The sequence below is a fragment of the Phocoena sinus genome, chromosome 16 (assembly GCF_008692025.1).
Source record: "Phocoena sinus isolate mPhoSin1 chromosome 16, mPhoSin1.pri, whole genome shotgun sequence".
In the NCBI taxonomy this organism is placed as follows: Eukaryota; Metazoa; Chordata; class Mammalia; order Artiodactyla; family Phocoenidae; genus Phocoena; species Phocoena sinus.
The window spans coordinates 21,915,046-21,932,674 of record NC_045778.1 but is presented as its reverse complement, the minus strand read 5'-3'; the positions used below and the strand labels follow the sequence as shown (position 1 = coordinate 21,932,674).

Here is a 17,629-nt window from a genome sequence, read left to right as displayed (position 1 = left end):
CACACTCACCAGTTTTTACTAAATAAAGCACGTTTTGTTTGGTTAAAAAAAAAAAAGAGTCACTCCAGTTCTATAGCCCAAAGGTCGAGGGTGGATCTGTGGGCACTGCTCCTTCCCGGACCCCTGACTTTCCTAGTTCCCATCTACCCCACTTCCCGGAAGAGAAGACTCATGCCAGTGTGGCTTGGCCTCAGTTTCCCAGTCTGTAAAATAGGTTGTCATCTCTGCCTCTTTCCCTGAGGTTTCCAGCAAGTGAATTCCTGGCAGGAAGGATGGGCATAGGAGGCTCCAGGCCCAGTCCACAAACCAAAGGGTGAGAGAGACCATTCCAAGCTGGAAACAGGCAGCCTCGGTTGATCCTCCTGGGCCTCAGTGTCCCAAACTGTTCCAAATCTTGGTCTCAGGGTGGCTCCCCTTCAATCTTTGCACCAACAAGGGGTTTCCAAGCCCAACTTGAGGTCTTCCTCACTCTCGACCCAAACAGCACAAACAAAAAACCAGAAAAAAAAAAAAATCATGTCTTTATTGTCTGATTAATAAACTGGCTTGGAGGGGGAAGAGGAATGGGGGGAACAGCTAGCTTTGATTAGTCGGAAACTCCTGTTAACTGTGTACAAAATGAATGTTATAAAATCAGGTACAAAACAGAGTCAACAAAGCAGCAGCCCTGGGGTGGTCTCGAGGTACCCAGGAGGCTGAGAAACGGACCCAATGTGGCCTCAAGGTGAGGCCGAAGGACTGGGGCCTGGGGTCTGCACCCCACCCCTCTGCTCCTTCACCTCGGGGCACACATGCTCTCCTCCCTCCCTGATTACAAATCACTATAAAACTGCCCTCAAAGGGGCACAAACACCAAGGCCAAGGCACTACCAGAAATGAAATGGGTCTGGAGCCCAGTGCCAAGCTCCCCCTTCCCCAGCAGCCGGAGCCTGGAGGAGGGGTGCCCTGTTCCCCACGCCCAGCAGGGTGGGCACGCACAGAATTCCACAGCTGGGGAGGGGCTCCGCCCCCCAGACAGGCGGTGGCCTGGGAGCCCTGAGCAAACACAGCCATGGCTTTGGTCAGTGCCGAATGTGGAGAGAGGGGCCACAGTCCTATCTGGCCCCCACGACGTGGCCTGCGCAGAGATGTCCTGGCACGGTCCTTCTGGAGCTGCCGCCCCAGGCCACGGCCCTAATTGGGGTAGCACATGCAGCACCCCGTGCCTGCTGCCTCCACGCTGGGTTTGGTGCTGGGTCCCAGGAGCCCATCGGTGACAGAGTGCTCCGTGATGATGTCCTCCACCCGGGTGATGTACAGGAATGTCAGCAGCACCCCCAGGAACTGAGGAGAAGGGGCAGGGCGGGTGAGAGCCTGCTGGCCATCTGGGTGGCCCTCTCTGGCAGTCCCTAGCCCCCACTACCCCAATGGCCCCAGCCTGGGCCCTCCTCTGCGCCTGCTGGGAAATCCCAGAGACCCTCCATTCTGTGACTCCTATTCCCCCCCCCCCCAGCTATGTCACTCACTTTCTAGGCCATTCACCCCCTCCTTCCAACCCTCCACCCCTCCCAGGGTGAGCCCAGGTGGCTGGTCCAAGAGCTCTCTTCACCCCAGCCCTTTGTGCCTACTCTGCACTCTGTAATCACCAAGCCACACATCATCTGAAGCCACAGCCTGCCCACACCATCCCCACCTCTAGCTCCCCTCCCTGGGTGGGGGGGGGGGGGCGACCAGCTCACCTGGGGGAGCAGGATGCCTAGCAGGAGGCCCGCCATGATGGTGTAGTTGTCCATGAACCAGATGAGCACGGCGTTGGTGCAGCCCCGCACGTAGATGACATTCTGCACGCTGAGGCGCTGCCGGGGAGGAGCCTGGCTGAGCACTCGCCTGGGAGCCCTGGTCCCAACTCTGCCACTCACCCCAGGTCCAGGCGAGTCCCTCAGCCTCTCTGGGCCTCAGTTTCTCGTATGCAATGTGATAAGAAGGTGTCTCTAGATCACTGGGTCTCAGCAGGCGGTACCGTTCCCTAGAGAGCACTGCGGACATTGTGGTGGCACTTCTGGTTATCACTGCGATCGGGGCTGGGGGCTGAGGGACTGTAGAGCTCAGGGCAATCCTACTCCATGGACAACTTTCCAGACTACCTGCGTCTTAGATGTCCCCTGGGCATCTGGATGGGTGAAAACCCATCCATAATTATCTGAGCCCAAAGCCTAACTCCAGGGACATAAAAACCAAAGTGTTTTCTGCATGTTTTTACTATGCACTGAATTCTGTAGAAAGAATATTAGATAAAGTAAGGAATAATTATACTTTATTTCATTTGCAACTTTATCAAGAATTGTTCAGCATTTTGAAAAACCATGTCAATGGCAAAAATACGCCCATGGTAATGCAAGTTGTCCACACAACACCCCTCCCAAGTATCAGAAGCCCCTGGCAGTGTAAACACCCAACCACTTCACTTTTTCTGTCTAGTGCCTGAACATGTACGTGTTGAAATACGGTATATGGTTGTAAATTGTTTCATCTTATTTCTCCTTTTATCTCAAATCATTACATTACTTGTTTTGGAATTATGTGTGTAGGTAGGTTATATTATCTGTGAATTTCACTTTGGAATAATAAATAGGGCATTACCAAGTGTTTAATATAAAAACTGGCCATTGGGTTTGATGGCTGGAGAACCCCTGCTGGTCTGTGGCTCTGCATGTTAAATGTGTGTCAGAATCACCTCCTGGCACCACCCCAAGAATGCCCGTTTCTAAGAAGTTCCCAGGTCGGGGGCAAATGGGCAGCTCCAAGGGCAGAGGCAGGCTGGTGCTGAGCGCGGCCAGGCACAGGGACATGCTGGGGGCACTGGCAGGGGCACGGTGGCCTCGGTGGCCTCACACATTAGGTGCTCGGCACACCCTGGCAGCCAGCCTTTCCCAGCCTGGGGGGATTCTTCGCTCCCCGAGTCCTCCTGTTCTGGGTAGGGCAGAAAACCTGGGCAGTCCCTGGCTCCTTTTCACAGCCAGGAATGTTGGGAAATCTCAGCAGCCAGGAGCCTCACCCCTGGTAGCCCCTCTGATCACCCTGGAGATGGGACAGGAAGGGCAACCTTTCTGGAGGAAAGAGATTTCAAAGGCATTACCTCCTTGTCAATAGTTCTGTAGCCGCACATGGTGTTGACAACTTCTGTCTGAAAGAGAAATGTGTATTAGCTAACACTTACATAGTGTTTACTCTAGAAGACATTTATTCCCCCTGACCCCCATTTTATAGTGCACAGAGAGTTGCACTGCCCAGTATGGATGGAGCTGAGATTCCCACCCCGGCAGCCTGGCTCAAGTCGGCATCTTAACCTCCCACCTCCAAGAAATGCACAGGGAGGACAGGTGGGAAGGCCAGTTCCGTGGCGCTTCGGTGGGAGGCCCACTGCTCCACCCGTGGCAGCCTAGGAACCCAGAGGAAAGGGCACTGCCCCAGGCTCCCTTACTGCAGCCGCCGCAGAGCCCAAGCTTTGCTGATATGGTTATGGGTTGTCTGAGGTCAGGGCTGGGCCGCTCCCACTACGCTGGCTCTTATGAAAGAAAATCCCAGACCACAGCCAGGGCCCTGGCCAGCTGGGGATTACCTGAGGGCAAAGCCAGGCCTCTGACCACACTTCCCTGCTCCTGCAGACAGCCACCCACCAGTGGAAGGACCGCCCAACCTCCTGCCTGGGAAGAGAGCTGCTCTCAGGGACTCCCAGTGGCTGACTAATCTAGGCGCAGGGGAAGCTGTGGTCGGCCCTAGACCCATCAAATCTCTTCCCAGCAGACCTATAACACAGGACTGGCAGGGGCACTTCCCATCACTGCCTGAGCCCTTGTATAGTTTCCTCTATTTTCTAGAAGGTGAGAGAAAGCTCGATGTCCCGGTCCCATCCCTTCACATCTAAGTGAAAGCTGCTGTGGGACCAGGGTGCCACAGGTTCCAGCAGTAATGCAGGACAGCGGAGTGGCCAGTATGGTCTCTGGCATCATGTTACCTGGTCCAGGTCCTGCTCTGCCACTTAGGAGCTCTGTGACCAACCTTAGGTGGGCTGCTGAGGGACTAGCACATGCAGGCACTCAATAAGGATTTGTTGAATGAATGAATAGCTTCCCTGGTCTGTTCCATAAAGCAATGGTGATCTAAGAATGTACTCCACGGAGCTGTTTTGAATATAAAGTGAGATAGACACATAAAGGGCTTATCCCAGGGCTGGGCACATGGCAGAACACAGACATGCTGGCTGGAGTGACTCTGGACACGATCCCAGCCCCTGGAAGGCAAGGAGGGCTGTCTACTCTCTTTCCAAAAGAGTGGGTTGAACCTCAGGCGTCATCTAGATCAGTCTAAATGTCAGGGCCTGATGCGTGGGCAAAATAACCTCTCCCAGTCTAGACTGTCCCCCAGGAGCCCTCAGACCCCAAAACACTGAGCATCCACTTCATGTCAGTCGGCATTTGTGGCCCCCCAGGCCAAGAACATGACCCCCAGGGAGAAGGTCAGGCCTGGGGAGCAAGTGCACGAGGGCATGATGGGAACAGGTGCTTCCTACCTCATTTGTTCATTCATTCAGTCATTACTGAACAAATACTGAGCACTCATTATGTACCATTCTCTGTTCTAGGTGTTGGGAATATAGACGAACAAAAAAAGGTCCTTGCCTTCATGGAACTTTTATTCTAGGGAGGGAGACAGACAATGAACATAATAAATAAGTAAACTATATGGTATGTAAGAAGGTGACAAGAATAAACTTACTCTTCACTGTGCTTCCAGCCCTGGAGGTGGAACCACAGCTCCTGCCCCTCAGGGAACAGACATGCGGCAGCAGAGGCCTCCCTAACCCTAGAGCCCAGAACTCTTCTCTAGGCCCCAGGGTGACTCACCTAGATATCTATGCAAACAGTAATTCTGGGTGGTTTTTTAATGAGATTAACATTTTTTGGTTTTGTTTCTGTTTTAATTAGTTTATTTAATCTATTTATTTTTGCCTGCGTTGGGTATTCGTTGCTGCACGAGGGCTTTCTCTAGTTGCGGTGAGCGGGGGCTACTCTTCGTTGCGGTGCACGGGCTTCTCACTGCGGTGGCTTCTCTTGTTGTGGAGCATGGGCTCTAGGCGCTTGGGCTCCACTAGTTGTGGCGCACGGGCTCAGTAGTTGTGGCTCACGGGCTGTAGAGAGCAGGCTCAGCAGTTGTGGCGCACGGGCTTAGTTGCTCTGCGGCATGTGGGATCTTCGCGGACCAGGGCTCGAACCCATGTCCCCTGCACTGGTAGGCAGATTCTTAAACACTGCGCCACCAGGGAAGCCCCCAATGAAATTAACATTTAAGTCAGTAGCCTGAGTAAAGCAGATTGCCCTCCCTAACGTGGGCAGGCCTCATCCAATCAGTCGATGGCCTGAATAGAACAAAAGGGCAGCCCTTCCTCCCGAGTAAGGGAGAGTTCTTCCTGCCTGACTTCAAACATGAACTGAAACACTGGGTTTTCCTGGGCCTTGAGCCTGCCAGCCTTAAAACAGGAACTACATCATCAGCTCTCCTGGTTCTCAGGCCTGTGGACTCAGACTGGAACTAAACCATTGGCTCTCCCGGGGCTCTCGCTTGCCGACTCACCCTTCAGATCTTGGGACTTGCCTGCCTCCATAATTCTGTGAGTCAGTTTCCTATAATAAATCTCTTTACACACACACATCCTGTTGGTTCTGTTTCTCTGCTGAACAAGCCAGCAAGTCCCTTCCAGGTGGGACACTCCTCATGTAATGCCTGGTGCATGTGGAGGGTATGAAGACCTGTTCCCCTTGCCCCAATATGGGACAACTCTGAAGGATCATCCCAGGACATTCCTGGAGAGGCAGCTGAGGCCCCCATTGAGCCTGCATCATTGCTCAACCTCTCCCTCTGCCCAGCCCAGCTTCTGTCACCTCCCTTACAGGTGTCAATCCTGAGCACACCTCCTACTAAACCTCCTGCTCACTAACCAGCATGTCAGAGCCCACTTCCCGGACAGCCTTAGCTGTGACACCTGGACCACTGCACTAGCCCCTAACCAGACTCCCCACGTCACCTCTGCTCCCACAGCAGACAGGGTGGTCCTGGTAAAGCCTAAGTAAGATCTGCTACTCAGCTACTTAAAGCCCTGTCACTTGACTGCTTGTCACTCAAGGGAACCTAAGTGCTGACCACGGCCATCAGGGTACCCATGACCTCCCTGACTTTGTCTGCCACTCTCCTCCCCCACACTCACTCTGCTCCAGCCACACTGGTCTCTGCACTGTTTCTCAAACTCACCAGGGCAACTCCCACCTCAGGGCCTTTGCACTTGCTGTTCTCTCTGCCAGGAGTTCCCATCCCCAGATACACATGGCTCACTCCCTCACTTCCTTCAGGGTTTTACTGAGAACCTACCTTCTCAGTATCTAAAATTGCAATCCTCCACGCCCCTGCTTTATTTTTCTCCTTAGCATTTATCATCTTCTAGCATACTATCTCTTTTACTTATTTATTTTTCTTGTCAGTTCTACCCACTAGAAAGAATGTCAGCTCCATGCAGGCAAAAGTTCTCTGTGTGTTTTCTGTATCCTCAGAATGTAGAACCACATCTGGCAGGTCCTCAGTAAATACTCGTTGAATGAATGAATGAATACAAGTTGGGCTTCCACATCTCAACCTGGACCTTCAGGTGCCACTGCCTTGGGTGATGAAGTTCAGGGTCACCCCCCGTAGGCCTCCCTAAAAAACCCGGGCTCTTCCCCAGCACTCCCCTTGCACAGAAAGCTACCCTAAAATGGCAGCTACAATTTCCAAACAAACCTCCCCTCCTGGTCCAGCCTTTTTAGGGCTAATGCACTTGGCACTGGCTCCCTGACTCACTGGGTGAGGCCCCCACCCCTACCAGCAGCTGTGCGGTTTACAGAATCCGGAAGTGGGCACAGAATGGTGGAGCATCAGAAGAGAAATTTTCCATGACTCTTCAGGGTGTGAGTAATTGCAAAGCTCTCCGCCTCATTCCAACCCAGAAACCATGCAGTTTTGGGACACATTAGTCAAACACAGGATTGACCAAGCCTCTCATTTATTAGCAGTGACAGCACAGGGCAGCCTCCCAAGGGGCCAAGGACGCAACAGAGCTGAGAGGATCCCACTGGGGAGAGGCGGAGGCTGACGGTTACATCACCAGACCCCTTCCAAATACCCTGTTGCTGATGGTGACCAGGACGTCAAGCCCAAAGTCCACCAGCAATGCCCACAGTGCAGGCCCTGCTCTGGTCCTCTGGCTACGGCTGTCAAGCCAGCCACCCTGCTAAGCCCCCCGGCCTGGACCCTCTCCTACTCCTTGCCTGGCTTGCACAGGAGTCCAGGGTGCAGCTCTGACAATGGCTGCCTGAATTTCATCCCAGCCCCATCAACCTTGGGCAAAGCACCTAACCTTTTGGTTCCTCAATTTTCTCATCTGTACAGTGTGTGAAATAACGGTACCTACCTCACAGGGTTGTTGAAAAGACTAAATGAGTTAATACAACTAAAGAACCTAGAAAAGGCCAGCACATGGTAAGTGCTCAGTAGATGTTAACGACCGCTACTAATAAGACAAGACTTCCCCGCCCCCCCCCCCCCAGATTCACCCCCTTTAGTAGCCCTCGAGGCTCAGGAAGCCTCGACAATGACCACTACCTCCTGCCTGCCGCACCCAACCATCTCCACCACCCATCCTGAAAGGTGAGAGAAGCGTTTGACCAGCCGGGAAGCCCCAGGAGCAGTGGGTACCGTGTTTCTGAAGCAGCAGGTGTAGGGCACCCCGCAGGCCAGGGGTCCGGGGGCATTGCAGTCGTGGTACTGGTTTTTGCTCCAATCTCGGTAGTCTTCTCCGCCACAGCACTTAAACTGAGGGATGGAACAAGTGGGGAAGAGAGCTGCCATCACCGCCGGGGCCCCGGGCAGACGGCAGGGAGGGGCCCTGCCAGGGGATGGACGATGTGATTTATGATGGGGGTCACCCTGGTAGGGGGAGCTACAGGCAGCAAATGAGGCATCTGTTGTGGGGTCAGAGTTCGCCAAAAGCGGCATGGCTGCCCAACAGGTAGTGAGCGCCCCGTCACCGGAGAGGCATGCAAGCCAAGGCTGGGTAGCCTTTTGGTGGGATAGCGGGGTGGTGACTAAACACTGGAGGGAACATCCTTCCTTGACAACCGGACTCCATCTTCACATCCCCAGGGCAGGCGCTCAACCCGAGGAGCTGGCCTTTAAGGTCCCGGAGAATAGGATTCTAGGGAAGCCCCACAACCCAGGGGTCCCTGAACCACACTGACCTTCTCCTCACCTGCCCCAGCTCTGCCTGTCCTGCCCTTAGCAAAGGGGCACACACCTCACACCCTGGCCTGGGCTCAGGACTGAAGCGATGGCACAGCTGGCATCATTTTCCCCTTAGCTTAGCCCCTCCCTGCATCTCCCCCTGTACAGATGCCAACGCCTGGGGGAAGCAGTTACTCCACTGAGATGCTGGTGTGTGCCGGGCATTGTTCTGTGTGCCAGAGAGACAAGGGGCAGCCAAAGCACCACAGCCCTGCCCATATGGGACACATCTGCAGAGGGAGACAGAGAGGAATCAGCATTGTGAAAAGGACAGTGAGGTAGTGCTGGGTACCAGGGATATGGCAAACAGGGGAAGGAGTGGGGAGGTCGGGAAAGGCCTGAGGAGATGTCATTTAATCTGAAATAGGAACAACAGGAAAAAGCCGGTCAAGACATGCAAAGAGGGGCTTCCCTGGTGGCGCAGTGGTTGAGAGCCTGCCTGCCGATGCAGGGGACACGGGTTCGTGTCCCGGTCTAGGAAGATCCCACATGCCGCGGAGCGGCTGGGCCCGTGAGCCATGGCCGCTGAGCCTGCGCGTCCGGAGCCTGTGCTCCGCAACGGGAGGGGCCACAACAGTGAGAGGCCTGCGTACCGCAAAAAAAAAAAAAAAAAAAAAAAAAAAAAAAAAGACATGCAAAGACCCCACGCAGAGACGAGGTGGTTATATTTCAGCAGCAGGTGTGCCTGGAGCAGAGCCAGCAAGAACGGAGGACATGAGGCCAGACCTTGAAAGCCCTGTCAGCCAGAACCAGCAGGGAGCTGGGATGGTATTCTGGGTGACTGAAAGTCACTGCAGGGTTTAACCAGGGGAGTGATATGATCCAAGGTCTTAGTAAAAACACAAAGCAGATACCCCTTCAGAGTCCCCATAGAGCCTTTTAGGTTATCAGTTTGAGGGATCTGGAAGTGCCTCTTTGGGGTACGGTGCAAAGCGCATTTGCTTTGCCATCAGACAGGCCAGAGTTCAAATGCTCACACTACCGGTAACTCCATGCTGTGTGACTTTGGGCAAGTCAGTGATCCTCTCTGGGCCTCAGATCCTCAACCGTAAAGCAGGAAGAGCAACGTCAGCTTTGCACAGCTGAGCTGAGAATTACAAAGGGAAGCCATGCATGAGGCATTCAGCACCAAGCAGAGTGCCCAATGAGCATGAGTCATCCCGCCATTCCACCCTGGAAGAAATGAAAATTGCGAGCCAGCTGAAGGTTGGTTCCAATAAAAGCATTTTGCTCCACTTGATGGCCAGAGCTGGCAGGCACATCCCTGGCAAAGAAGGGCCTCCCAGAGGCTGCACCTGTTGTGACTACATGGAAGGCCTGAGCCAAGGGTGTGGCCACTACGGGTGGCCCTGGGTGCGGTGAGACGTTTGTCCCCACTGAGGGCTAGCATGGGAATCAGGCCAGCTGACGCCCCCAAGGTCACATCCAAAGAAGCACTGCCAGGGCTGAGCGGGCCCTCGGCCCTCAAACTCTGCTTGTCCTCACCTAGTAGGACATGAGGATGATGACCACTGCAGCTGACACTGACCTAGGTCTCATCATTTGCCTGGCACTGCTCTAACCACCTCTGAAACAGGTCGAGGCAATCTCACAACGACGCCAAGAGGAAGGGACCAAGTATCCCCTTGAGGCAGATGAGGAGGCTAAGGCGCAGGAGGACTAAGTGAGATTGATGTGTAGAAGCCCCCGAGGGCAGCAGCTTGCCCTGCAACTGCTATTATTATTACACCCACAGATTTGGGTGGACCTTGGGAAGAGGGATGACATCCCCAAAGGACAATTATCACATTCAAAGAAGTGTCATCGAGGAAAAGCAGAAGTCTTGTTCTGTTCCCCCATGCAGGGGGATATGGAATCGGGGAAGAGCTCTCTCCCCATCGGGGCTGTCCTCGACTTGGCAAGACAGTGAGCTCCCCATCACTAAAGGGTCCTGGCAGGGGGAACTTTGAACTGGGTGGCTTGGAGGTCACTCCCACCTCAAAGAAGCAGGATCTTTACCCACTGGAGAGGGGCACCCTGAGGCACTGCCAGGTGGCTTGTAGCTACCCCTGACCTTGTTCTTTTTTTTTTTTTTCCAGGAGGGGAGGGCCCGTGTACCTGGAGAGGAACAGGTAGGGCAAGTATATTGTGGGGGAAGCACACGGGTAGAGAGCTGGTTGAGAAGGTCAGGCCCTGGCATCCCTACCCTTGGCAGCCATCCATGGCCCACTCTTGCCTCCCAACGTGGCCAGCCACCTGCTTTGGGAATGGATAAGCCATGTGACCCTCACCCCCACCCTCTTGAGCAGGGTCCCCAGTAGGGGACAAAGGGCATGGGAGGCAGATGTCTGACCCAAAGCGCCTGGCTCACCTCCTTCTGAACAAAGTCCATGATGTTTTTGAAGTCCAGATCGTCATAGTAGTTCTCGATTCCTCTTCGAATGTTGTCATTCAGAAAGTCGATGGTCTATTTAGACAGAGAAATTACAAAGGAAGAAGGGCACACATCCCCAGAGTCCCACCCGAGATTTCCCAAAAGTCGGGATTGAACCAGAGTGCCCACATGCCCAGGGGGCCCCTGTCCCTACCTGCACAAAGCACCCCTTCCACGCCCCCAGTGCCCATCGGATGCAGGAATGGTGCACCTCATTCCTTTACAGATCAAACAACCCATCCAGGCCAGGGCTGGGACTCAGCTGCTCAGGTTCCTGGCCTGGCGCTCCTTCTACTGCCAAAGACAGGCCTGTGCTGGAACCTTCCCTTTGCCCTCCAGGCCTTCTCTCCACTCTTCTCTCCTATCCAAGCCCTTGTTCTACAGATAAGGAGGCCCAGAGAGGGAGCTTGATTCTCCCCAGATCACCGAGCAGGTCTCAGCTCTGGTTAGGGGCCTGGCCAGGTCTCCTGACTCTCCTCCGGGCCTCTCTCTGTCACTGCAGGGAGATGACAGGGCCCACCTCCCTCTCGGGCTGGGACAATCCCCACCGGGAAGGGCGCTGGCAGGCCACCCTCTCCCAGTCACACTGGGCCTTCTGGATCAACAGCCCGGCTGTTGTACTGGGATCCAGGAGCACAAAAGGCCCCACAACAGGAAGGGATGGGGCGGGAGCGTGGGCAGCCCAGCTCCACACTGGCAGCGACAATCGGGGCTTTCAGAGCAGGAAGGCCCGTGTCTCATCAGAGATTGTGCTGGCACAAAGGGCGCATTCTCAGCTCTGGAGCCGGACGATTCCCGGGGGAGGTGCCCTCAGGGTACATGGGGACAGCAGGGCCCTGGGTTCCAGGCCCCAGCCTGGGACTGCAGGCCCCATCACAGCTACTCCTCCTCTCTGGGCCTCAGTTTCCCACTTGTGAACCAACCCTGCAGGCCTATGCTTAAGACACCTCCGAGCTCTGAAGATCAAAGACTAGGCTGCGAGGGGCTGTCAGGCCTCATGGTCAAGAACACTCCCTGCAGCCACGCAGGCCTCAGGCACTTCATTTAACTTCCGGGCCTCCATTTCTTCCTCTACGGAATGGGGGCTGGGTGCGGGGGAGAATCCTCTGCCTGGGAGGGGTTGGAGATTCAAATAAACTAAATCTACAAAAGCGCTTAGCAGGATGCCAGGCACATAGTAAGCCCTGCTGTTATTATGATAGGTCTTTCTTTTTCCAGGAGACAGATACCCTATGGTATCACTTCATACCCATTATGTCATCAGTGGAAAATGGCTAATCCCAGAAGAAATTAAGGCCGTAAGTCTTGTCCAAGAGCTGGGCCCTAGCCTGGGACCCCTCACAAACACCCTGCAGCCCAAAGAGGTGATGTGACGTGTCCAAGGTCACCCTGCTGATCACTGGCAGAGAGATGCTGGAACCAAAGCGTCAAACTCCCGGCCTGATACACTTTAAGAAGCCAAGATAAGTATATGTATAACTGATTCACTTTGCTTTATACCAGAAACTAACACAACATTGTAAATCAACTATATACTCCAATAAAAATTAAAAACAAAAACAAAAACTCTGCGTGGGGATAGGTTATCCAAGGTAACTCCTCTGTAAAATGAGAAACAATATTAACAATCTTAGACTCATAAAAGATCATGTGTTACCAATGATTAAAGCTAATATGGAAAACAGGAAAAAAAGAAGCCAAGATAAGAACCCAAGGTTCAGATTGGGGCCATCTCCCCAAACCATCTCCAGTATCAAAAAGAGAGGAATGAAGGATGTGACAGCCATCTCCTTCCTGAAATTTAGACACTGCTCAAAGCCAAGGTGACAAAGGAGACTGGCTCAGGGAAACCTATCTCTGTGGCCAGAAGGAAAACCCTCTGCTGATGAAAATCAGCCGCTCAGGAGCAGACCTGGGAGCTGCAGGCCTCGGGAGGCACAGGGCCAGCCCCCTTCCCGTGTGAGAGGCTCTTGCAGTCACCAGCCCTCAGCCCTGCCCAGGTCTGGCACTGGATCCCACCCAGGGCAGGGGCTCAGTGGAAGAGCTGCTTGCCGGCCACTCGACCTGGGCAGAGCAGGAGGCTGCCTGGCCTCAGGCCACCCTTCCCAGAGGCTCCCAGGTCCTGCAGCCTTTCCGACCTTGGGTACCTGCTCCTCTGGGTGATGAAGGGACAGGCCAGCCAGCTGGAGCATGGTTGGGGGTGTCGAAGAAAACAGGACACCAGGCAGGATCAGTCTGTCACCCAGGGTAGGGCAAGGGAATGAGCTCACAGCGTTAAATGGCATGGTGTAAGGGGCCCTTGGCTGAACTGAGGTGCAGGGGCTGATGTCCAAGGTCAGGGACATGTCTAGGGCCACACTCATGGGAGGCGGGGTGGCTTCCTTCCAATCTCAAGGCACTGCGGACCGTCCTGGTCCACCTACCCCAGCCCATCGGCTCACCCCTCAGCCCTCCCACTGGGTCACATGCTGTTAGGAAACAGGGTGGGATGAGAGCAGGAGGCCCAGGGCAGGGAGGAAGACAGGCGGCAGAGGGGACGCTCAGTGGCCCAAAGGGGAAAGGCTCTCCCTCCCTCTTTGGTGAGCAGCCCTGACCTCCCTCCCCAAACCAGCTCAGTCTCTGAGCATCTTCCAAAGGCACGGACTCCAAAAGAGCCCTCTTTGTGCAAATCAGGCCTTCCACCTGGTTAGCTGAACCGGGACCCCGTGGGGAAGGCAGGCCCCGCTGGCGGCCTCTCGGGATGGACAGGAGGAACAGATGGTCCCAGGCTCCACAGGCGGCAGCTGTCCCCCGTTCCCATCAGAGAGCTCTTTGGGTCGTGCTGGTTCTTGCACGTGTGCACTGCCTTTGGCACCATGCGTGTGCGCGTGCGCGTGCGCGCCCCTGCCAGAGACGTGTGTAGAATGCTTGGGTGGTTCCTGTGGGGGTGGAGGGCATACAGGTCATTCATTAACTCTAATTAAGTGTAAAGCATGGTGCTATATCCCACAACGTCCTGAGGGACTCGGGGAGCCGCTGAGAGGACGCGCCCTGTGGGAGCGTGGAAGGGAAAAGAGAATTCTGGCTTCCTCTGCTGCGTCCAGAGGCCAAACACACACAGTGCCAGCCCCACCCCGCTCTAAACCAGGTCACACAGCGGGGGCAGCTCCAATGAGGACTAGAAAACCACCTTTCACAAATGGCTGGCATGGCCTCAGAGGCACGTGGCCCGGGCTAAATTAAGCAAAGAGTAAGCAAGCATCAAAGGCCATGGGATTTTCAGAGCACATTGTTCAAGCTACCAGACTCAAGCTACAAAGAACTGCCCTTTCTAGTTCTTTCTTTCAATCTAGTTTTAAAGATATCTGAAGCCTCTGCATCACTGCTCTCAGTGGAGGCACTTGGAGAGTTTTTAAATGAATGAGGAGAATAGCGAAGGGATGTCAGATTTCTTCTGGAGGTCATGAAAATGTTCTAAAATCGACAGTGGTGATGGTTGCACATATCTGAATGTACACTTTAAATGAGTGAATTGTATGGCATGTGAATTAAATATCAATAAAGCTTTTTTTTTTTTTTAGCCTAAATAAACGAGGAACTGGAGGGGTGGGGGGCATGGGGCAGCAGCTCCCCCAGGACGGCAGGGGTGGAAGGGCTGGCTGGCAGCCAGAGCCTCCCACCAGGCCTCTGGGGACGCAGCTGTCCTAGTTTCCTACAGGCTGCCAGCCGGCTTCCATCACTTCATGTCTGCTTCTGAGGCCCATGCTGGGGAGGCCCAATAGCTGGCAGCTCAGCTCTCATAACGCAGAGGCGGGTGCTCAGCCTAGGACTTCCTTCCTCCCTTAGTGCCTGGGCTGAGCCAGCATCTCTGGGCTCCCCACAGTACCCCCAGAAGGTGGGGATTCATCCTCGTTGCCTCCAGACCCCAGCCTCTGCTCCAGCCCTGAGATGGGCCCCATCAGACAACCAAGGGTTGAGAGGAACCCAGGGAGTGAGAAGCAAAGAGGTGCAAACTCTGCAAGGTTCTCTGGAATACCAGGCTGGAGGTCACAGGATTAATCCCCGTGGTGGGGGAGGGTTATGCTTTGGTCTCCCAGGTGTTTGGGGCTCTAGCTCTCACTCCCACAGTGGGAGGCACCAGCTATGGGAATCTGTCCACAACAGTGCAGAACTTTCTCTACTTTCTTCTGGGTGGGAAGGATATATATGCTCAGGTGCTCAGCCAAGCAGGCCATGCTGTCTCCTTTCTCCCTGCCCTGACCTCATGGTCACACCCAGAGCCCGCTAGTGGCAGTGCCATGATAAACAGGCTGGGTGCTGCCCATCATCCCATGGCCTGGTGTTAGGTGTGACCACAGCACCCTCTGATCAAGGCCAGGAAAGTGGTCGCTCCCCTGACTGTTCTGGTGGTAGAGGGAAGGAGGTCGGGGATGGGTAAAGACGTACCAGCTACAGCCCAGTGCCCTCTGAGTGTCCCTGCTCAGCCCTGCCTCGCTGGGAACACACGGTCAGGAGCTGCCCACCTCCAAAACCCCCGACACCCTCCAGAGAGGCTCGGGACAAGCTGTGGTGATGGCAGGTCAAGAGCGGTGAGACCCAGACAGCTGTGGAGGTCGTTCAGGTTCTCTGCCCCCCACTGGGTTCAAGGTGTTGCACTTCTGCTTCTAATGCCCGGGCCCTTGGGGCCAACAGCTCTGCACCCAGCTCTCCAACGCACGGCCACTCGACCCTGCACAAGCAGAAAAGCTGCTTCAGTCCAACTACTGGGTCATGCCTGGCAGCAGGGGCAGTGGTTGATGGAGTTTCTTCCTTACACTCGGGAGTCTGTTTACCTTTCTCTGCCTGGCGGTGGCCGTGGTCTGTGCACCTTCCTGAGAACCCTGTGTGAAGTTATTAGCCTGATGACTTGTCCTCATTTGTCACCACAAGTGCATTCTTAGAGTTAAGAGGTAGCCTGCAGAGTTGGAGACTGAACTTATTACATTGTGATTCAGAGAAATCTGTCTTCTCCTCTTGGTGAAAAAAAACTGGAGTTGGGAACTCACCTTCTCCTGGAACCTGACCTTGACTGTGCCTCACCTCTTCCTCCATCGTACGCTGCCCCTTTCTGCCACCATCAACAGCCAGGCTGCTCCTTCCCTATCCTCGCCATTGGCCCATTTCTTGTTTTACAAAATCGCATGGCATTACAGTTGGCAGGGACATCATTTTTCTTTATATGGTATTTTCCCCCTTGATTATAAAAAAAGAAAAAGAAAATTTGGGAGCTAGGGAAAAAAAGAGTCCCATCCCTCAGAGGAGATATGAATTAATATGTTAATATTTCTATTTCCTTCCAGATTTTTCCAGGCCTATTTTTTTCATTGTGGAGATCTTACTGCACTTAGTTTTGTATCTCATTTTTTAATTTTTTGAATTATGTATCATGGGCATATGACAGCACAGCCCATCATGAGCCTCCAAAGAGCCGAGAGCCCTGAAGGTGAAGGTCCTTCCTGGGTTGCACACTGAGACCTTCCCCTGACAGGGCCCCATGAAGGGGACAACCCACCCAAGGGGAAGGAACGCACTTCACCCCGTGGTGCCCTCAGGGTTTGGGGATAATGGAAACTCTCACCCCTGACTTCAGGCCCGCGGCATCCTCAGCTGTAAGAGCTAAGGGTCCCTGGAGGTTTCGTCTTAGTTCTCTCCCTGGAAGAGAGTGGTGTCACAGTCCCTGTTGACCTACCCGGCACTGGAAAATAAGTCAACCGCCTTTGTGAAAGCACCTGGGAAACCAGAACTGCTCTTCACTTAGGGGATTGTTTATTAAACCACTGATGCTGCTAACCCTGGCCTGGACCTGGGCTTTAGTCAGTAAAGCACTCATAACTCTGGAAAGCTGTGGGCTGGCCAGGAGCCCTGCTGACTGCACAAAAATGCATCCCCATTCGCAACTGGAATAAACATCTCTCTCCCCTCAGGGCTGCTGAAAAATGAACCAATACCCTGGAACTGCCAGCCCAGAGCAGATGGTCTGAAAAGCAGAAAAGAGAAAAAGGGAGGAACAGGTAGCAAAACTAGATTGGGAAGACAACCAGTGGGACAAGGCAATCTACAGATTCAATGCGATCCCCTATCAAAATTCAGATGGCATCTTTCACAGAAATAGAAAAAAAAATCCTCAAATTCATATGGAACCACAATAAACCCCAATAGCCAAAGCAATCTTGAGCAAGAAGAACAAAGCTGGAGGCATCACTCTTCATGATTTCAATATTGCAAAGCTATAGGTACCAAAACAGTATGGTGTTGACATAAAAATAGACACATAGGTCAATGGAACAGGATAGAGAGCCTGGAAATACACCCACACATATATGGTCAACTGATTTCCAGCAAAGATGCCAAGAATATACAACAGGGAAAGGACAATCTCTTAATAAATGGTGTTGAAACAACTGGAAATCCACGTGCTAAAGAATGAAATTAGACCCTTAGCTTATACCATAGACAAAAATCAACTCAAGACGAATGAAAGACTTAAATATAAGATCTGAAATTGTAGAACTAACTCCTAGAAGAAAATATAGGGAAAAACTCCTTGACATTGGTCTTAGTGATTTTTTGGATCTGACATTAAACATTATAGGCAATGTCGCCTATAGCAAAAATAAATAAGTGGGACTACATCAAACAAAAAAGTTTCTTCACGGCAAAATAATCAAAAAAGTAAAAAGGCAAACTATGAAAATATAAACCATATATCTGATAAGAGGTTAATATCCAAAATATACAAGGAACCCTTACAACTGAATAGCAAAAAAAACAAATACAGTTGACCCTTGAACACTGTAGGGATTAGGGATGCCAACACCCAACACAGTTGAAAATCTGCATACTGCTATTTCT

The 17,629-nt window shown here is 53.2% G+C and overlaps 1 protein-coding gene across 3 annotated transcripts in view; it reads right to left on the bottom strand.

Annotated features, from left to right (window-relative positions):
* Positions 1–501: 501 nt before the first annotated feature.
* Positions 502–17,629, bottom strand: part of TSPAN15 (tetraspanin 15) — a 49,242-nt gene continuing 32,114 nt past the window's right edge. For all 3 annotated transcript variants that reach the window (XM_032608585.1, XM_032608584.1, XM_032608586.1), the window contains 5 exons: positions 10,697–10,792; positions 7,762–7,878; positions 3,116–3,163; positions 1,719–1,835; positions 502–1,323 (listed from right to left, as the gene is read on the bottom strand). In XM_032608585.1, the coding sequence (XP_032464476.1) occupies positions 1,174–1,323; positions 1,719–1,835; positions 3,116–3,163; positions 7,762–7,878; positions 10,697–10,792 (528 nt within the window). In that variant the 3' untranslated portion in view covers positions 502–1,173. The remainder of the gene's footprint in view (positions 1,324–1,718; positions 1,836–3,115; positions 3,164–7,761; positions 7,879–10,696; positions 10,793–17,629) is intronic.